Source organism: Crassostrea angulata, chromosome 7 (assembly GCF_025612915.1).
Source record: "Crassostrea angulata isolate pt1a10 chromosome 7, ASM2561291v2, whole genome shotgun sequence".
NCBI lineage: Eukaryota > Metazoa > Mollusca > Bivalvia > Ostreida > Ostreidae > Magallana > Magallana angulata.
The window spans coordinates 57,855,867-57,878,595 of record NC_069117.1 but is presented as its reverse complement, the minus strand read 5'-3'; the positions used below and the strand labels follow the sequence as shown (position 1 = coordinate 57,878,595).

Genomic DNA, 22,729 nt, shown 5'->3' with positions numbered 1-22,729 from the left:
TTGACGTTGGTGCATTGTGACGTGTCTTGTGACGTGCAAACAAGGTTAATCAAATTTAACTAAATTTTTTCTATCCAATCAAATGCCACGTTACAACCAGAATTAAATTATTGTAAAATGTTCATATTTTTAAGTTAAATTATATAAAATGTTTATTTACTAAACAATAGGTAAGAGCTAAACAAATCATTTTCAAAAATTTAAGGTACATGTACATCTGTTTATTAATGTTGACCACCCAGTCTCCTTAAGGATATGCTCTCGGGGCTGTATTATGTTTTCGGTTTTGGTGGGACTATTGGCTTTGTTTTTGTTGCATTTGAACTCTCTTTTTGTGGATCCCCTGCTCTTGTCACGCTGGTCTTCCCTCGATTAGGGTTGTGGTGATCACAGGGTACGTCCTGTATGTTTTCATATACTCGCTCCCCTCTCATCGTTTTTGTGGGATTCGACTCAGTAGATATTGACTTCTTCTTGTCACCTCCATCTAGCGATTTTAATTTTGAATAATTTGTTTTCCAACTGATTTCATTCGGTACAACTTTAGTTTTGAAAGGGTTTAACTCGTTTGTCTTCGAATGTTTTGAAGTTTCCCCTTCATCCTCTGTAAGGAGGAGATTAACATATTTTAAAAAGAGCTCACTATAAAAAAAATGATACTTATATTCTTGGCAAATCAAACTTAAAATATATTTGTTTATGCTTTGAAATTTTAATTGTGTCTACTTAAACAATAAAATGCTCTCATCGGATATTTATGAGAGCGTGATGATGTCATATAATTATGTATAAAAGAAATAGCCAGAACGTCTTTAATGGAAATTTGAGCCTGACATCATCATGATCATTTCATGTAGTCTGTGGTTTGTTTTTAAGTTGCGGAAGGTTTCGATGTCAACGGATCAATAAACTGGTTAGAACTTGATCATGTAGATTCTAGCCCTGTCATTTTCTATAGAACTAAGAATTAAATGGGTTTTATTTAGAAATAGAGGGAAAATAGAAACAAAGAGCTATGATTAAACGTTGCAACTTGGTACCATTTGTATATATCAAACAGAATAAGAGCAAAATAAGATATTACAACGAAGATACAAAAAAAACTTCTCTGGGTATAGACCTCTAACCTTGTATACATTACCTTGTTTTTCATAAGTGTCATACGTATGGTTGTTTACAATCGAATTCCCCAAGTCAATTGAGTCATAAGACCTAAACATGATGAAAAATTGAAACTTTAACTTAAACTAAGGGAAGTATTAAAGAAAATACATTATGGAGTTTAAACTCTTATGTTACCTCTTGGGGTCCCTTCTCACTATAAGAAAAAATAATACATTGTTTTATTTTCAGTTCATCGTTTCATTGATAAAACGTTATTTTTGTAGAAAATTATAGACATCAAATCCCATTATACAGTAACTATTATTTTTTTAAAGAAATCTATGAAACCTGTGAGGTACTTGTACGAGAAAAAACCAGCTGCACCCACAGCTAGTAGTAGTAATGTTCCTAATACGCTTCCTACAACTTTAGAGGAGGAACTTTCTGCAAAAGAAAAAACCTACAAATGTCTGTGTTTTTCGTGAAATTAAGGACGCCAATTCTAAGTTTGGTGAATGTTATACAGGGAACCCTAATTGTTTATTTCGAGGGGGAAATGCTTTTTTGACCGTCACTTATCATAAATAATACCAAAGCTTCTGTTAGGGTATAACGTAAACTTTTGACGTAAATATATAATTACAATCTCTAGAGAGAAACACAAAGGTGATTATTGTATGAAAACCTTGGAATGTTGCCGTGGAGCAGTTGGTCGGTAAAGATGTCGAGAAACCGTAAGTGTTCGTCGTGAATACTCGGAAGAAGTATTGTGTACTGTCCTGTAGATTGTGCACAGATTCTTGGACAATCTTCTCTTTGATGTACTCCTTAGTGACGTCAGATGCGTTAATAAATTTGACATTATCAGTAGAGTACTGGACCAGAGAGTACTGTCTCCCATAACCAAAGTACGAGGACTGCCAGGTAACTAGAGCCTGTCCGTGTCCACAAGTTACCAACACCTGAGTAGCTGGGAATGGCTTACCTGAACAGAAACCAAGGAAGATTAGACCAGTAAAAAATCTTTAAATTCATTTGCCTCCATAAAAACGAACAATTTTAATTCCATTACTTGTTCTTGAGTAGTTGTTACTGTAAATTCCTTAGTTTACGCGCGTACTTCATTCCGGGATCCCGCGGTTTTGTATCAAATTGCGAGAATGTAAAATCGCAATTGTGGAACTTTTATCCCTATTTTTTAAACTTGTAGTTCTCAACCCTTAAAAATTAATGGCGAGATTTTAAAATCCGCGTAAGGTGCTTCTCGCGATTTTACGCGTATAATAATTCCTCGCGTTTAATTCGGAATCTACAGTACTCTTTTTCAAATTATGTAAAATAAATAATTCCATAGTAAATTTATATTAATAAAACAAAATAAATCTTTTCATCACCGGGTTTTTTTTTATAGTTCTATACATTAATTTATAAAATATAAAATATTTTCATATGCCTCAATGAAATCTTCCTAATTTAAATACTGCTTAAATAAATATGTTCTTTGACCTTTAACTCAGTTCCTCTTTTTATAATAGAGACATGTAGTTCCCTAAAAAGAAAATATCATATAATATGGATGTATAACGATATTCACTTTTGTTAAGTTTGAGGTAATATATGCCTAAAGGTACTCGTTCATATATAATACATACCTCTGGGAATTATGCTGACGTATATCGTTTCTCTTCCATATTGATTTGCAACATTCAGGGCATATGTCTTAAAATCACCCAAATGAAGATTTGACTTGGTAATTGTAATTGTGAATAAATTGGTTTCTCTAGCATCGATTCTGAGAGTGATGGGGGAGTTTGGAGCGCCACTCGGAAAAATCAGAGAAGAGTTAGGTTGTGGAAAAGACAGGACTGAAATTTGTCCGTTCAGATATCGGTTGCTGCCTACCGTTACTTTCGCAGAGCTTCCTCCTGTTGGTAGTCTCGGCGAACCTGTGTTAAAGTTAATAAACACAAACATCACAATTGTTATTCTGAAGTTCAAATAATGTTGCTTGGTATACCTGTAAACTGTAAAGAAAATTATATATAAACCATAATTGTGTCATTCTGTTGTGTTTTTTTTTTTTTTCTTTTTTTTTTTTTTTAAAGACATGAGGATGAATTAACTTTAAGATACACACAATAGACGTAGAGAGAGACTGTTGTAGATTGGTTTGACTGTACGCCGTTACTGGCCACCACCATAAATGATCTAGTGTCTGTACACTTTGCCCTTGTGATGGTGTAGCTAGTGGTGCCATTAACCGATTGCTGCGTGGACACAAGAATGTTATCCCGGAACCAGGAAACATTGGAGGCGGGGTTACTGGTTACTGACGTCGTCATCCAGGCTGATTGTCCCTCGGAAACCCTCAGGTTTTGGCAATGGGTAAATGAAGGCCCGTCTTAAAAAGAATACGTAAACAAATTAGTTCAGCATTTTCTACATTACAGTAAGTAAACAAATTATTATACCAATTGTTCTTTGAATGGTTTAACAAATGTACGTATAGAATTTTGAAATCATAATCTTAAAAAACTCAAACATTTGTTTATAATGGTTAATATGCAATTACAAATAGTGAAGGCTTTTGAAATCTTGTAAGAAAAATAAATGCCTACACAACACATCTAGAACGAATAACTCTTTGTCTGTGCCCTTCCCTCCGTTTAAGTAGTTATTTTCTGCCACACAGGAGTACCTTCCACTATGACTTCTGCTTACATTCGAAAACACAAGTGTTGGCCCAGATTCCTTGAATTCGGAATCTCCTGATTTGGTCCAGTAAATAGTAGTAGAGGGTGGATTTCCTGCAATGACGTTACACGTAATTTGGACATGCTCTCCTTCCACGCGTTTGACGTTAGGAAGAGGCGTCACGACTGGGGGATCTAGGAAAAAAACATGATCATTGAATTTTTGTAATTTACATGAACTGTCACCGATTTGATTTTAAGAAATGGAATTAAAAAAAACTTAATATATATTTCCTTACACTGGACATTTACTGACAAGGTTTGAGAATCCTTGCCCTCCCCTCCTGTCGAGTAGGAGTTAATTGCTGTACAAATGTATCTTCCGGTTTCATTTCTGCTGATACCGTACAGTTTCAAATATGTACCATTTTGCCGGAAGTTATCATCTCTTGATCGTGTCCAGTAATAAACATGGTTTGGGGGATTCCCGGGTGTCGCAGAGCAATAAACTTGGAGATCAGAAAATTCCGTAGGATAATGAACTTCTAATGTGTTTACAGATGGAGGGTCTATTAAGAGAGTGAAGATGATTTTGTACTTATAATCTGTGAATGAATTGCTGGAAACATTTCTTAATTCGATTTCGTTTTGTCTAAACGTGCATTTCAAAGAGGACTTAGGTGGAATTTATTTTGAGTGATAAAAAAATATATAAACAATTTAAAGTATTTTGCCAATAAAGATGGAAAAGGTTGATATTTAGAAAATAAAAACGTATTCACTATAGAACGAAATTCTTAAAGAAAATATTTTTTAATTTCCTTTTTGACGTGTATCTTAAATTAAAAGTTTGAGTGTACATTACAAAAAATTTGATGTTTCATAGATAGTATAGTAAAATGAAAAAATAAATTTTTATCGTATTTTGACTAGCTAATTTGAAAACATACTATGACGTAGAATGAAATATATTGATTTAATTGAAAAACATTTCTTTGTCCATATTCATCAGACAAAAATATGTATTTCACAATAAAACAAAATTCTTAAAGGAAATATTTTTTTATTTCCGTTTGACATGTATCGGAAATTAAAATTTAGCACCCAAATGCCAATAAAATTTTGCTGTTTCAAAAGAAGGTATAATAAAAAGAAAAAAAAATAAAAATTGATATTTGCTTCGTATCTTAATTATATTAAGTATATTCAAAACTAAATTGATAACTTGTCCATATTTAATTGAAAAAATAAGTTTCGGATAACGATATCACAGATGTATTTACGTTATTGAGTTTATAATCCACTGTTTTGATCAAAAGGAATTTGCAGTGACTTCCACTTTGCCTTTAAAAAGAGGGCTAGATTAACGTAAATAATCATATTTAAACATCTAAAGGAGATCTGATGGAATCTTTACTGACCATCCAGCCTATTTAATATAATTTAAAAAGTTTTAAAATTTGTAAAAAGTTAGAAAGATTGGGACGCAACATGTAGTAGTACCTAGTAGTTCCAATAAACCGAAAACAAAATAAATATAATATGACACAACACTTCTTGTTAGATACTATCTGGCAGTTAAATGTCGTAGTATACTATTCAAGATTCTTAAGGTTGTGCAAAAGTTCAAACTTTAGTTATATGGATCAATGGAGTATAAACGTTTATACTGAAATATGTTCAATTATACTGATATAATTATTTCGGACATAACTAAGTAAATAGTCTATTCGAAATTCCGAATTTTAAGCATTTTAACATATTTAAACCACTTGATAAAACTAATATAATAGAAGTAATATATAATAGTTATCTTACATTAAAGTACAATATTGACAATTTTTTTCTTGAAAAATGTATTTAAGGAAATTTGTTTAAGCTTTTGTAAGCTTTGATAAGAAGACCATTCTCGATCAAAATTATAATGAAAAATATAAGGAAGTAGATGTCCTTTTTTGTTTTTAAAAAATGTTAAGTTGGTTGTAATAAGGTTTGCAAATTGTAACTTAAAAAAAAATCTGAAATAATTAAGTTCGATGAAAACGTGGTGTACTCTTTTGTACTATGTGAACAGGATCGTTTTTATTCAATCTGGATTAGTTAAATAATTTGTTTTTAATGTGCTTTTTTGTTTTTGTGTTTGTATTTTGCATAAATGACTTGTGTCGTCATTATCATCTAGAGATTTAAAGAACATCAACAAATATATATATATATATATATATATATATATATATATATATATATATATATATATATATATATATATATATATATATATATATATAACTGTTATCAAAACGACCAGAAAGTCTATGTCATTTCAATAGATATAATCTCTACAAAATCGTTCCGAGAATATTTTGGTCAATCAGTTGTGAGCTCATACTTCGACATAGATACTCCATAGATCCAATTAATAACATTTTGGTGAACCTGGCCATTTTTAGTAAAATTAAAAGTGGATATTAATTTTTGAAGTTAACGTGTACTTGCATTCAACATCGACTGTGACGGATTTGTTATCCTCTCCGTGGGAATTGTCAAAGTACGTGTTTTGGGCCATGCAAACATACGTCCCGGATTGTGATCGCTCTATAGTGGACAAAACAAGACTAGTCCCTGACTGGTTGAAGCCGACGCCGTCTCTCATCCACTGTGTGAAGGTTTCAGCTGGGTTACCAGCAATGACGTTACAGGGAATGGCGAGTGCTGTCCCCTCTACAGGTCTCAGTGTCTCAAATGGTTGTATAGAGGGCGGGTCTGCAAAATATAAACGTTCAGCATATGTTATACTTGTACATAAAAGGGTTAAGTATATCTGTATTGAGGGACCGTTTTTTTTTATCGGACATCCAACGTTTCACAACACACAATTAGCAACGTAGTCATAACACTTAAACAACGTACTCGACAGACATCTAAAACGATATATAGAACGATCATTCATGACCATACCTCACATCGACAATACCATTTCCTTACCCTCTGCATTGCAATATGACATAATTTTCGTGTAATATTTCACCATGGAAATTTTAAAGCATAAGCTACATAACATATAAACATAAAAAAATTGACCTGTTATTAAAAATGAAAATCTGAAATGCTTTGAGAGGAAAATCAAATTTAACATAAAAACTCTTAATGACTGACATTGCACATCTATTTGGATGGTGGTGTTTGCAGTCCCTCTATTCCCGCTGCTGTATGTGTTCTCTGCATGACAGACGTATGTCCCTGAGTCTTCTTTCTCTATGTTTGGAATCCATAGCATCTGTCCATCGTATCTGAACACTGAATCGGATTTTGTCCAGTAAACTGTTGTAGCCGTGGGTTCGCCTACGGTGTATGAACACGTGACGCTAAGATTGCGTCCTTCTATGGTTCTCTTTGTACTACTTGGCCAAACCATTGGTGGATCTAAATGGAAATTGGTGTAATTATATAAGTGCAAAAAAATCTTTAATCGTTAGATATCTCATTGTTGCATGACAGCATAGAAAATGGGTTTTCACTTACATTCAACATCTAGAGTTGTGGTATTTTCTTGAACATCTCCTACGATGAAATTAAATTCACCGGCATCAGATGTCATTGTGTCAGTGAAACACACAGAAAAATTGGAATCCCTTTTCCTACACAAAAAAGTTCTGTTCCATGCGGTAGGTCTTACGTAACTTATCCCGTTTACGAAAGCACACAAGGATTCATTATTTCTCTGTATTGAAATTGAGTTATTGAAATTTGGATTAATGAATATAATGCAGGTATCAGCCATTATCTCACTGATGACCCGGTTTTGACAATCTACAAGATAAAGATAATATTATAAATAAGCAAAAGAAAAGATTTGAACACGTTTGGTACCGAAACTCCCAATCCCACTTCCTGCTAGAAAAATGCAAGTAACGATATCAGATATATAGAACAGCTGGTCTAGACTGAATATTGAATGATTTGAAAATTGTAAACAATTCCCGTTATCAAACTATAAAAGGCTTTATCAAAATGCAGTAACTTTCCTTACTTTTGTAGTAATATACCTTAATTACCTACAGAAGGAGTTTTTGTTTCTTTGTCAATTCGATACCCTAGTGTATGCTTTACGATTGAACAGTTTTTTGAACAGTTTACGACAAAGAGCACAAGTCGGATGTGACCGGTCTGCAGAGGATGCTCATTCCTTTACGACACCTGATCATACATTTAATTTTATAAAGGTCCGTGTGTTGCCGTTTTTGCTTTGCTCCTTCTGGTGATTTTCCTTAAGACCTGTGATTCTGAACACTGTTCGTTATCATTACATGTCATATAAGACAAATTGATATTTGTAAAACAATCCTGTCAAAAAACTTTTCCTTTCAAATTGTGCTACGTTATGTATTTTAGGTTTCGAACGATTTCCATGCTATTTTCATTCATACTAAAGATATAGATAAGTAACGGTGATAGAAATACCTTAAAATAGCGAATACAAAAGTTTAAGGAACCTGAATGGTCGACTGAGACACAGACTTTTAGGATAATTTTTATAAAAATATTAGTTTTTAGTGTATGAGATATCTAAATGAAACGATATTGCCAAAACAAGAATTAATTATGATTTTTTTTTTAATTCTAATTCTATTTTTTTTTTAAGAAATCAATTTTGAATTTCATGGTCAAAAATTATTTAAACGCGTTGTATTCCCTATTCTTATTATAATAAAAAAAACTGTGTAACTCAATAATAAAGCACTACTTACAAAGACAGGTTGGAATATATACCATCGCCAATGTCAGGAAAATTAAAATTTTCATTTTTCAGTGTTTATGGACGCACCTTTCCTTGGTCATAGATGCCAGATTTTTAATCTTATATTTTCCTTCTTGCTGTCGATATGCGTAATTCAAAATGTGACATAAAAATCAATGCAGATAAGAGAAATAACTTCTATGCATTTTTATCACATTTTGAAACTTCCCTTCATATGTCACTTTACCGAATGAATTCCTGTATATTTATGCTGATATTTTTATTTTATCTTTCGTTCCTATGACTTTAGTAATGTTTCTTCTTTCCAACGAGGAAGACCTTTATTGGAAATAAGTGATATTTCAACTGTAATCAGAGACAAAATGTTGACAACATAGAAGAAGGTAACTTGAAATGGTAATAAGGAAAAGGGGGCTCTTTGATGTTGTACTATGTTGGTTCTAAGTAATCCATACAGGAGTGGTGTGTCGTGCCACCATAATTGATCAGAACCAATAGAATATTTTCCAAATAGTTACAAATCGGAATTTGCATGCATTCAAAAGTTCAATCAGAATTAAAATAAATTTATTTTTTTTAAATGCATCATTTTGATTTTTTCCATTGGAAAATTTCCGCATGAAAAAAAAAGTTCCTCAATGATCTTATCATGATATGTATATTGATTTTCGATAAATTTTCTTTTATGAATGCAGTGCATCAATGTAAAATCATTATGTAAATTTTTAATAAGTACATTTGAATTACTTTAAGTTATTACGTGCGCTATGCTATGAAATTAAAAATGACGAATAATCTACATTAAAGGGGCATGGTCACAATTTTGGTCAAATTCTATTTTTATGTTTTTGTTATTCACAATGCTTTAGAAATGAATTTCTAATGATCAAATAAAAGTTGAGAGTCATTTATAGAGTTACAAGCAAGATACAGGGCTCACATTTCTACATAGCGAAGAATTCCAAGCTCTGTAACTCGCTTATAACTCAACAAATGACAATCACATTTCGGTTGCCTATTAAAAATGCCTTTCTAAAGCATCGCAAATATTAAAATCAGAAAAAAAAATTGGACCAAAATCGTGGCAATGCCCCTTTAAAAAGCAGACAATTTTTTTTCTTGTTCAGCTATCTTTTTAACATAATAATTCTTCCTCTCCCTAGTAACCCCCCACCTACCAGTTATTTTTCTGCTGGTTAATAAGGAAAATAATTACTAGTGTTAAAACACTTTCTATTAACTGAAATTTAAGGATTCAAATTTACATTTCTCTTGTTTAGTACGTATGACACTGCGACACCGAGAAAATTGATATCCATTTTTATGAAATTTTAACCAAAGTGGTTCTTATTTTCATTTATTATAGGCAATTGATAACTTTTGAATGCAAACAATTTAAACAAGATAAAGATAAAGGCCAGTGTCATATCCATTTTTTACATTTATAAATAATTTGTTTGATTGTAAATAAACTAATTCCTTAAAATATATGTATATTTGTTTTATTTCGTAAAACAAACAAAAATTTAAAAAGTTAACCAAATTTTAACACATTTTCTGTGAAGAACTCAATTCTGATCATTTCAACTAGTAAGTAATCATCTACCAAATACTGTTAGTATTCATTAGGAAGCCATGTCAATCAAAATAAAATTAGTGTGTGAAATAACGCTCTAGTCTACCGGATAATAATAATGCTTTAACTCCTGAACATAGCTTTTATAAAATTTACTTCATACAATTAAATTATTTATTAATTTTACAGTACAAGGTTATAGAAGAAGTAGAAGTAATCAAAGGTGGATTCTTTCATTAATTAGAAAATTAGTAATACAATATTCTCCTTTTTCTTTCTATTTATACAATGTTAAAATAACTTTGTATTACTAGTATGAAAGATGGTTTGACTATCGTTCAAGAACTTAAAAAGCGAAATACAAGAAATCCATACAAAAAAGTATTTGAGATGGTTGTCGCAATTTTTAAACTGTTTTGAACTCCTTTAGAATAAGAAATCCATGTAAAAGAACAGGAAAATATCGAAATTTAAAACGTAAAATATGTGGACTTTTTCTTTACCAGATAATAGTCCCTAGCAAAACAAATCATATCTTAAAACAAGGAAGATCTGATGGTTAATTTGTTGACAATCCAGCCTCCTTAAGAACTACAGCGAAAGATCTAACTTTCCTATTGTAAAGATTTCCTTATTACAAGTAGCACTGCATATTTATAAAATAAGCAGGTTAAATTGTATACATGTACATGATACAAGAAACTGCAAAAAATATTACGCTTTACTTGTAATGACGTTCGATTATGTAATGAAAGTAAAAAAAAAAACAAAAAAAAACATGATATGTGTCTTGTGTTATCAGCTTCCTTTCCATAAAACAAGGAACAGATTCCAAAATATACATAAAGGTAGTGTTTCTTACGACGAGCCTGTCTTGGGTTTTGGGAGAACCATTGGTTTAGTTTTTGTGTTCTTGGGATTTTCCTTGTCTGGGTCACCTTCTTTTGAATCCTTGATTTTCCGTCTATCATGCTCGCAGACCAACTCTGTTGTGTTTACATAAAGTATCTCCTTTTCTTTCTTTTCAGAGCAATTTGGTTCGGAAGACGAGGATTCTTTTAAAGTAGCACCATCTAGTGCTTCTAATTTTGAACCCTCCATTTTCTTAATGTCTTTTGGAGTCTTGTGAAAAAGAGATTTTAGAACATTTTTCTTTGGAGCTTTCGAAGTTTTCTGCAATACTCCTGCAATTAGAAATAAACTAAAGATTTAAATTTCAGAAACTTACTTTTCTGACAACTCTTTCCAAGAGTATTTTGGCTTCGTGTAACGTTATACTTTTAAATAAACCATTGTATTTGCCTAATCAAATGTTTGTAAAATTCATCATTAAATTCGTTTGCTTAACATAAGTGGCAAAATTGAACACCTGAACATTTTTCCCGTTGTTAAGTATACCTATTTTAATTTCCATGGCTTTACCTTGCATATCTTGAACACAAGTCTCATACGCATTGTTGACGACGGTGGATTTATCTAAATCATCTAGCCTTTCTAATTTTAAATTTTTTGTTTTCTTTTCTTTTTTCAATGTAATGGTTTTGATAGGTTTGGATTCAATCTTCTTTGAATCTTTTGGTTCGTTAGTTGAAACCCCTGCAGTGAAACAAAGTTAGCTCATAAGAAAGTTAAGAATGACAGTAGGTAATAATAGTTATGTAAATAAACAACCACTATGTATAACAAAAACCGCTATTTACACAATTGCACATGAATTTTAAAGAAATATATAACTTATCGGTTTTATAAGCTCTGTTTGAAATGTGCCCACTGACAATGAAATGCGGAATATAAAACAAGGACGAAAGTTTAACTTCATGATTTATATATGCAGTGTATCGTCATATCATAGTCTATCATGTCGATTTACCTTGATCACTAAAATCAATAGGTTCATATGAATGGTTGTCGGCGAAGGTTTTCTCCCTCTGAAGGGCGTCATACGACCTAAAATAGTATAAAAAATGGTATTTTAGTAAGTAAAGCTGTAACAAAGAAAAATGCTTAGAGACAAAAGGGACCAAATGTAAAATGTAAAGGAAATGATACCTTACGGAAGCTTTTCTCTCTGAAAAAGAAAGATTTTTGTTTAGACATTGCTTAATCATTATACTAGTAATACTTTATTGTACATAGGTGTGTCATGTCACTCAAATTACATACCCCATACATGTCTAGGATATATTATCAGATACTTTATAAAGAAATCTAGGAAACCTGAGATGTATTTGTAGGAGATGAAAACCATTGCACCGATGGCTAGGAATAGCAGTGATCCTAAAACGCTGCCTACGACAACGGACGTGGAAGAACTCTCTAGAAACAAACAATGATACACCATCATAACAGGTGCTGGTAGTTCAATAGAATTTAATAATATCTATGCTAATGTAAATTCATCAAAATATAAAGTAAACACGTAAAACCAATACTGAAAAAACATATAATATAACGCGAAATAAGAGAAAGTTTATTTCAAAATGAAAACCTTGAGTTGCTGCCGTGGAGCAGTTGGTCGGTATGGACGTCGAAAACCCGTGCGTGTTCATCGTGAATACTCGGAAGAAGTAATGTGTACTGTCCTGTAGATTGTGCACGGATGTTTGGAGAATTTCCTCTTTGGTGTATTCAGTAGTGATTTCAGATCCATTGATAAATTTGACGTTATCAGTGGAATACTGGACAAGAGAATACTGTCTTCTATAACCAAAATACGAGGACTGCCAGGTAACTAGAGCCTGTCCGTGTCCACAAGTTACCAACACCTTGGTAGCATGGAACGGCTTACCTGTACAAAAAACCATTCATACAGAACAGAAATATGTGTTTAGAGTTTTATCGAATGTTGGAAAGTTTATTATTGAAAATTTTAGAAATGGTGTTCTGTTGATAATTTTAGACTCTAATGTATTCATACTTATAGGAATGATGTTGACGGATATTGTTCTTCTTCCGTATTGATTTGCAACACTTAGAACGTACGTCCCAAAATCATCCGACTGAAGATTTGACTTGGTCAGGATGATTGTGAAAGAATTGGTTGCTGCAGTAACACTTCTTATAGTGACGAGAGTGTTCGGGGCGCCACTCGGGAGTGTAAGAGAAGCGGTAGGTTGTGGATAAGACAACAGCGAAATCTGTCCGTTCAGATAGCGGTTACTGCCTACGTATAGTTCCACATAGCTCCTACCTGTAGTCAGTCGCGGTGAACCTGTGTTAAGAAATTTAAACACATATGTAAACAAAGAATGACACAAACTTTGTTACCGAAAAGTAGTTTTAAGCCCCGTTTCTTCCTTTACATTTGATTTTGGCATTTTGTTGGCCAAGTAATCATACTTTTTACGTTATTTATTATAAACATCAATATTAGTATACTATAGTGGACGATCCCCGGCTTCGCAGTTTCAAAATAACACTAATCTCTATCATACAAGAACCCATTTCATTTCTCTGAAATTTTGACTTTTAAACCCAGATTTTATTCAATAACATTTTTTTGCATCGCACGAGATATAAAGTGTTTTGGAAAAGAAAATCGCATGTCTTTATTTAGGTCATTTGACACACACAAAAAGCCAACACATGTATAAAGACACAATACTGATTTGGAGATACACACAGTAGACGTAAAGATTGACTGTTGTAGACTGGTTTGACTGTACGCCGTTACTGGCCACCACTTGGAATGATCCAGTATCTGTACACTCTGTCCTTGTGATGGTGTAGCTAGTGGTGCCATTGACCGATTGCTGGGAAGATACAAGGAGGTTGTCACGGATCCGGAACCAGGAAACGTTGGAGGCAGGATTACTGGTTATTGAGGTGGACATCCGGGCTGATTGTCCCTCGGAAACCCTCAGGGTTTGACCATGAGTAAGGACTGGGCCATCTTTAAACAGTTCATTAAACAAAAGCAAAACATAGTTGTCTTTTTTCATTAAAGTTGATAAGATCTAAATAATAGATTTCAAAGTTAGCCCTACATATGTTACTCTTGATCATAAATTATGAATCATAGCTGCTATAAAGCCATTTTAATTAAGTTATACATACACAACACGTCCAAAAAGAAAGACTGGTGGTTTGCCCCTTTTTCTCCGTTATTGTAGTTGTTTTCAGCGACACATGAATATGTTCCACTCTGACTTTTACTTATATAGTTGAACCTTAGTGTTGAACCCGACTGCCTAAATCCGGAATCTCCTGATTTGGTCCAGTAAATAGTTGTAGTAGAAGAAGGGTTTCCTGAAGTGACGTTACACCATATGCTGATATGCTCTCCTTCCACCCGTTTGACATTAGGGAGGGGCGACACGACTGGTGGGTCTTGGAAAATAACATGATAATATTTATATTATAATTGAACTGTTTTATCTTATGATTATTTTTTTTAAAATCACAAATTACATATCAGTAATCGAACGCATTAACTTAATATTTCCTTACATTGGACATTTACTGACAAAGTTTTAGAATCCTTCCCCTCCCCTCCTGTCGAGTAGGAGTTAACTGCTGTACAAATGTAAGTTCCGCTTTCATTTCTGCTGATTCCGTTCAGCCGTAGATACGTATTATTTTCCCGGAAGCTGTCATCTCCTGATCGTGTCCAGTAATAAACATGGTTAGAGGGATTCCCCGCCATCGCCGAGCAAGGAATTGACAAATCGGAAAGCTCAGTGGGATATTGAGTATTAAATGACGTCACAGATGGTGGATCTATGAGGAGTAAAAGGAACTTCATGTTTCAAAAAATTAAATGACTTTTTTAACATACATGGTTTCAATTTTTAAAAATATACTCCTTGATAAACATATTTGTTCGTTCTATATTTTAACGCGTTTGTCATAAAGAAAGTCTGCATTTTAAAATCAGATAGTGAAATGTATTTATGGAGAATCTAGCATCATAATAACACTTTTTGATTTCAATAATTTTGTAAAGTTATGCTAAACGGTTTTATTTCTAATTTCTAAATGATGAAACATTTAACAGTTTTTGAACATTATAAATGAACCCTCTCATAAATCTATTTTACATTCTGTTATGTTTATGATCTCGGGGTCCGTTGTCCATTGCATGGGGTTACATGTACATCTCAATAATATTTTTCAATTATCTTGATGATTACTTGCATTCTACATTGACTGTGACGGATTGGTCGGCCTCTCCTCGGGAATTGTCATAGTACGTGTTACGTGCATGGCAGATATATGTTCCAGAATGTGATCTCTGTACCGTGGATAGGGTATAATTAGCGGCGTAATAATTGGAGCTGTAGCCAACTCTAGTCCAGTATATGGAAGTAACAGCTGGGTTACCATCAGTGACGTTACAGGGAATGACGAGCGTTGTCCCTTCAACTGGTCTCTGTGTATCAAATGCTTGTATAGAGGGTGGGTCTGTAAAAATGTATTAAAAATAATGCAAGATAAACTGTGTTAACAATATGTTATAAATATAGGTTTAAAATTGGTCTAAACTTTTCTGTAATACATTGAAAATGTAAATGTTTTAATGTAAGAAAAATTCAAAGCTAAGTCTCTGTAGCCAAATATGGTACTCGGTTGTATACTTTTTCAAGGCGTGTTAACTAGCATTTATACAGCGAGATTTCATTTATGCAACATCCATAAAAATTCAATTTTTGATAAAGTTTGCATTTTAAGAAAATGTAATAACCTTTAAACCGTTTGGTAAATTATGAAATGTTATTCAAGACAAAAGTCAACTAGATAAGTAGGATAATACTGGTAATTGACTTACATTGTACATCAATCTCGATGGTGGCGTTTGCTGTACCTTTATTCCCACTGCTGTAGGTGTTCTCTGCAAAACATGTGTATGTTCCAGAGTCTTTCCTTCCTATGTTTGGAACCCATAAAGTCCTATAATCGTATCTAAACTCTGAATCGGCCTTAGTCCAGTAAAATATAGTAGAAGTAGGTTTGCCTACGGTGTAGGAACACGTGACAGTTAGGTTTCGTCCTTCGATGGTTCTCTGTATACCTATTTGCCGTACCGTTGGTGGATCTAGACACCATTAATGAACAAGACATTACTAAGTTAACAATTCAACTTGATAAAATTCGTTAGAATAGATTTCGTTGCAATAAAACAACTCATAATATTTATATCAGGGTATCGATACGGTTAATTTTCTACACTTACATTCAACATCTAGATTCGTACTGTTTTCTTGAATATTTCCGACGATTAAGTAAAACCAACCATAATCAGATGTCTTTGTATCGGAGAAACAGACGGACAATTCAGTCAAACTTTCATTACAGGAAAATGCCCTGTTCCATGCGTCTGGTTTGGGAAAAATCTCCCCTTCTATAAAAACGCACAGTGAATTGGAGTATCTCTTTATATACATGGCAACAGTTGAGTTTGGTTTGGTGAACGTGATACAGGTATCCGCCTTTACCTCACTGATTACCTGGCAGTCTAAAACAAAGAGTACAGAATGTATAGTCCTTATGCGTGGATTCAGAAAAAATTTCAGAGGGGAGGCGGGTCACAGGGATACTTTTGTTTTTTGTTTTAGGAATGGGGTTTCCAAGGCCCATTTTCAGGAATTTTACCTTACGAATTCAGCACAACATGCAATGTGTTAAATTTTAGTGCACACACATTATGAGTAAATTAGAATTTTTCAGGGCGTCCGAGGTTCTGCGAGTATGCTTTCATGTTGTCGATCGTGTTAATATTTTTTCAAATAAAATAAATATAGTCATTTAGTCATAGTTAGAGTTCGTAATAGGATTGTAATAGGAAGGAAAAGACTACGAAATTTTAACAAGAGAAAAACTGTCAATGTGACAGCAAACCGGGTTTTCGTTTGTGTGAACAGTATTCATAATCCATTTGTCAACAATGAATTGATGAACAATACGTATCCAGAGAAATGGAGTTCTCTTTACCAAAAAAAAACCAAGTTCAACGGGTGTTATTTTTTTTTTCAAGTAATATGCTTATCTCGGATATATGTACAACTGATTTGCATAACAACAACTTACTGTAGAAGAAAAGATCCGTTAAAAAGTGGTACCTTGTATGCAATTTTTGATTTAAATGAGTTTAACAGCTTGTTGCTATTTGGTTACAAAATGGTGTCCGTATTATTTTTAAGGAAATTGATTTAATAAGTATCAGTTTTATGTAAAACATTATAAAATTATTGACAATGTGGGGTTTTTTTTCCCAAAGAACTAGGTACAGTTTCAATCATATTTCGCCTTGTTTTAGAGTGATTTTCATAGATATCACAAGAAATTGAAATGTAACGTTTATTTACACAAGAATACCCATAAATTAATAATCTATATATAGTTACCCGATTAGACTTCCTTAAGTTTAATTGTGACGTCACAAACAGTGAATTTTCCCGTAATTTTCATAAAACTTTGCAGAAGACACCAATTTATTAGTAGTTTTTTTTAATAGAAAAATACGTCCGCAGCTGTCGCCCACAATGAAACTCACATAATAACTTTATCATGTGAAATCACATAAGATATATTAATTTCGTAGTAGGCGACGGCTGTAGACACATTTCCCTCTTCAAAAAACTATGAGAAAATGTGCCATTTGTCATCATTTTCACCAAATCTGAGAAATATGCCAAAATGTCATAACTATTTATTGAAACAATATAAAAGTGTTTAACATGGTACTTTATATACACACATGTTCAAGATAGTACATGTGTATATTTATTAGATCTAAACAACTTTTGAATTTTAGGGCAAATATTGAAAGAAACTGTACCTTCTTCTTTGTTTCATGGCATAATTTCTGCAAACAATGTTTGCTTCTGTAATATACATGTATTGCATTATTATTTACATTAATCCTCATAAAAGCTTCGAAATAACTGATCAGAAACTAGAATAATAAACTGAATTTCTTTTAAAAATGAATGAATATTCTGCTGTGGTATTCAACTGCGTCTGATAATGGAGCCTCAAGGTAAAACGATAAAAAATGACAGAAAAATGAATTGCAACCATGTTCACAAAGATTCTTAAGTTATGCAAGGTTAAATTTCACAAAGTTTTGTTCCTTAAAAATCATCATGGTCTTGAATTATAATTTTTTTAGCATTGTTAAACGAAATAAAATGTTCATATATTAATGTTCTTCAAACATATACAAAAACTTAAGGAAGTACTTACACATAAAAGATGGGAAATACACCAAAGTCAAAGCGATTGATATTTTCATCTTAGCTATTCCGTTGTTGTTTCTTTTGTAAGCTCTTAAATACGAAGATTTTTTTTATTATTTTCCTTCTATTTGTTCACACTTGTATAGAAGCTGCAATGTAAAATAAAAGAAAACATACGGTCTAAAAGTTTTTACTGCGCTGTTTATCTTCCCCTCCCCCCAAAAAACTTCCTGTTTTATCTATCTACTTCAATTGGGGTGAAATACATAGGTCTTGCTCTAAAAACGTACAAAGCTTTAACGTTGTGCCATTTCATAATAAAAAGTTATTAAGCAGGTTAATATGTTTCCTCTTCTCGATGGCAAAGTTTTGTATTGAATACAAAAAACGGCCACAGCCATTTTAAGTTGAAATTTTGATCTGTATCAGACTGCATTATTACATATTCTACATTATGAGAGCCAAAACAATTATGTGAAAAAGATTACGATACGTTTTACTTGTAACCTTTGTTATAAAAAATAAACAAAAACTACAAGTATGTAGACGATCAGTTAAGGATACTTTTGATAGAAATATATCAGAGTTACGTGTAATCCCGAAATAGTCACCGACAAAAATTGAAGTTTAAAAATGCAAGGAAATATATGGATAACATGATGTTCTCAAACATTTTATTTCATTAATTCAGTCTCGATTTCCTTCTAACGATTTTTTTATGTTACTTGCATTAAAATTAATAATTTATTCATATGCATTGAAATGTAGACAAGTGACTAAGGAAGTAATACATAAACAAGTTTCCAACTTTTAAAATTGAGTAATTTCTCCACTACTCATGGATGTGTAGATAATTTAGAAGACAAATGTCGTTATTGTCATGCAATATATGACTTTGTTATTCAATGCTGTTTATCAATTCAATGATATATACATGCACATATACATTATATGACTTTGTTCTTTGTAATTCAATGTTGTTTATTATTCCAATGATATATAGATGTATATATACATAATATGACTTTGTTTTTCAATGCTGTTTATTATTTCAATTATATATATATATATATATATATATATATATATATATATATATATATATATATATATATATATATATATATATATATATACCTGCACATCATTTGAAATACTTGTATAGAACTGAAACAAGATATCGAGTCCTTAAATTTTTAGTTCATGTTACATGTATTATGAAATAGATGTTAATATGGTGCAAACATTTTAAAACTGCAACATTGAGATGTAAGAAAGATCAGCATTTTCTATAACATATCGAACATTTGAATATTCGAACATCTCTATTTGTATCTAATTGTTGTGCTTGTATTTTACAATTTTTTGTATTCTACTATATTTCTTTCATTTGTATGGTGTAATTTTTATACAATACAAATGATTGAAATATTTGACAATACGATTAGAATTTTTACAACACAAATAAAAATTTATACGATACAGAAATGGAAATTTATACAATACAAATAGAACATTATAAAAGTAGAAAACTTTATTCTACAATAAAAAATCATACAATATAAATGGATAGAATCAAAATTTGAAACGCTTAGACTTGCCATAATTTGCTGCTGAGAAAGTTTAATCTCACCTTGTGGCAAGTACGTCAACAGTCTAACTCGGGTATGAATACAGCAGGAAAAAAAACTATTAAAGCTGTAGCACGTGTTGCTGCAAGGACAAGTATTCTTTCCGCAAAAGTTTTAGGATCATGACTTTGACAAACAAACTTATTGGGTTGTTATAACGAGCTTTTAACCTCACTAATAAGTTTTAAAATTCGGTCAAGCTTCCTTTTATTTGTCAATAATGTCATCATTAAATCAATTCATTTAAGAAATGAATTTAATAATTTTTCTTTTGATCGACGTATCAAAGGAAAAACTGACCGGAAAACTTCGTCAATGCGCGTTTCTTGTGGGACTATAAAATTCCTATCGTCTTCACAGCCAGTAAGTAGGTATATATATATATATTGTTTATTTTTTAAGGTTATATATATATTGTTTATTTTTTAAGGTTACACTTTTTTTAATTTTTCTATTTATCAAGCTGTATTTTGTTTTCTGACAATTAAACAGACACAATTTTATATTTTGTTGACAGTGTTTATTTTGGAAACTCCCGCTTTATAAATAATGTTTATTCAGAACATATGAGCAAAATTTAATTGTTGCAGGTATCATAGAAATTTTTCGATCAATCAGAAGCGCCAATATCTTATTAAACTAATAAATATTAAATGATACATAAAGGCATTCCTCTTGTTCTCTTTTACACACAAGCATGCGATTTAAACTGAAGAATCATTAATTAACTGGAGTACCAAATTACACCATTCAACAGTTTTGCATCAAATCACAAGAATATAAAATCGAGATATTAAAATCTGCGATATGTGCTTCCTGTAATTGACATGGATAGTAATACCTTGCGTTTGATTAGGAATCTACAGTACAAATTCGAGATAATATACAATATTATCTATAAACAAAAGTTTTAACAAAACATTTTTGTTTTTATGTTTTTAAGAAAGCTGTTCACCATATCCACCAGCAGAATACTAGGACGTTAATCTCATAAAAGAAAAACTGGTTCCCAAATCTCTTCATAGAGTTGTACACTATATGCAACCGGTAGTTATTTTGGACTGTTTTTAGTGATGTTCTAAGGTAAACAACTAGGTTTTTTAAATTGATCCTTTTGGTGTCTGTTGGATTTTAAGATCCCCGAACTCTACAAAATTAGAGACAGTAGAGGAGGATGTAATCGAGTGCATATCATTACGGTTGTATCGTTATGTAAGTATTGAACTATTTAAGAGCTTATTCCGTACTTTTCTGCTTTCCTTATCAAAATCTGACATAATATGTTGTAATCCCCCGGACTGAAAAGTCTACACACTTTCATTGGTTTAAACATGACATGTGACTGCCGGATATGTCTATGTCCTTCTGGTGAGAAATTATATTCGGCAATGTGGCCCACGCTTCGCCTACTCATTTCGACATTTTTATTATCTAATACAGAAACAGCGTATTGTAAGTTCTGAAATTATTCCAAGTAGTTGCCCTTTGGATTTGCTTCTAAATTAATTAATTACCCTTTTAATTGACGTCACATTGTTATGTCTGGAGCAGTGTAAAAAATGACAGCGTTGAGATTGGCTCAAACCTCTGCGAAAGAAAGGGAGAAAACGTTTGAAATTGAATAACAACAAAACATTGTAAGTAAACAAGAGTGCATTGATGATTTGCAAAGGTTATATGAAAGGTGAGATGATAATTTTGAAGAATTTCTGTAAAATGGATGAGATGTAAGGTCATTTTTACACGGATTTGCGTAGATTATCGCTTTTTGTGAATAAAGTCTCACTTAAAAGTCATTAGGAAAACTATTACTTAGGTTTGTTACTGACCGACCGAGCCTCTTTGAGATTGATCTACCCTATACATTTCTGTAACCAGTCAGTAACAAACCTAATATTAAGTGTTTTGTTTTCCCGAGGACAACAAGTGACATATTTATTCGTAAATAGCGATGATCTAAGCAAAGGCATGTACAAGATGCCTAACATCTTGTTCAATTTAACTCATATAAACTCTTCAAAATTATAAATCTTACCTTTTAAATACTCAATAAAAATCTTCGCTCTACCCATGTTTACTTACAATGTTTTGTTGATATTCAGTTTTAAACGTTTTCTACCTTTCCTCTGCAGAGATTTGAGCAAATTTCGACGCTGCGATTTTGTTTTGCTTCAGACACAACAATGTGACGTCCATATTCAAAGGGCAACTACTCTAATTCTTAAATTTCAAAGGTTTACTACTCCAAATATTTTAAAAACTTGTGGCATGTGGTTTTTGTATTAAATAATATGAAATGTCGAAATTAGTCGGCGAACCGAGGGCCGAAGACGGCCATATTGCCTAATATTAATTCTCACCGAACTAACAAAGATATATGAGGCAGTCACGTGCTATATTTAAACCAATGAAAGTGTGACATTTTAGTCCAAGGGAAAACAAAAAAATACTTATTAGGTTGGTTACTGACTGACTTATCGAGCTGATCAATCTCATCGACGGCGAGGCTTCACTTATAAGGTTGGTTACTGACTGACTACAGAAATATATCGGGTGGATCAATTTCATAGGCGAAGCCTCGCCGTCTATGAAATTGATCAATTCGATATATTTCTGTAGTTAGTCGGTAACCAACCTAATAAGTAATAATAGCCTCTAGGAGGGTCAAGGTAAAACGATACAAACAGGACATAACCATTGTATTATTCGGTTTATTCGCCTGCTAGTATATTTTGATTAATCGTAACAACAATTTTTGACAATGTAACATAAAATACGAGACATTTACC

The 22,729-nt window shown here is 32.3% G+C and overlaps 1 protein-coding gene and 1 pseudogene across 2 annotated transcripts; both read right to left on the bottom strand.

Moving 5' to 3' along the window:
• Positions 1 to 28: 28 nt before the first annotated feature.
• Positions 29 to 8,636, bottom strand: LOC128192288 (hemicentin-1-like; annotated as a pseudogene).
• A 1,845-nt stretch (positions 8,637 to 10,481) lies between these two features.
• Positions 10,482 to 19,984, bottom strand: LOC128157311 (hemicentin-1-like). 2 transcript variants are annotated; one of them, XM_052819806.1, is made up of 15 exons: positions 19,943 to 19,984; positions 18,317 to 18,399; positions 16,305 to 16,586; positions 15,900 to 16,166; positions 15,269 to 15,535; positions 14,582 to 14,851; positions 14,189 to 14,461; positions 13,755 to 14,024; positions 13,050 to 13,343; positions 12,621 to 12,920; positions 12,350 to 12,448; positions 12,182 to 12,200; positions 12,003 to 12,079; positions 11,555 to 11,728; positions 10,482 to 11,316 (listed from the first exon to the last, which is right to left on the bottom strand). In XM_052819806.1, the coding sequence occupies exons 2-15, from the start codon at positions 18,363 to 18,365 to the stop codon at positions 10,991 to 10,993; spliced, it is 2,967 nt and encodes a 988-aa protein (XP_052675766.1). In that variant the 5' UTR covers positions 18,366 to 18,399; positions 19,943 to 19,984; the 3' UTR covers positions 10,482 to 10,990. The 2 variants fall into 2 exon arrangements, with proteins under 2 accessions (XP_052675766.1, XP_052675765.1); XM_052819805.1 differs by lacking the exon at positions 19,943 to 19,984 and having other exon boundaries at positions 18,317 to 18,453.
• Positions 19,985 to 22,729: the final 2,745 nt, after the last annotated feature.

Coding starts and splice junctions, on each gene's coding strand:
- LOC128157311 (XM_052819806.1), bottom strand. CDS start 18,365: ATGAAAATATCAATCGCTTTGACTTTGGTGTATTTCCCATCTTTTATG. Junction 14,462..14,581: donor TTTGTCAGTAAATGTCCAAT/GTAAGGAAATAT, acceptor TTATTTTCCAAG/ACCCACCAGTCGTGTCGCCC. Junction 11,317..11,554: donor TTGTGTTCAAGATATGCAAG/GTAAAGCCATGG, acceptor TTCTAATTGCAG/GAGTATTGCAGAAAACTTCG.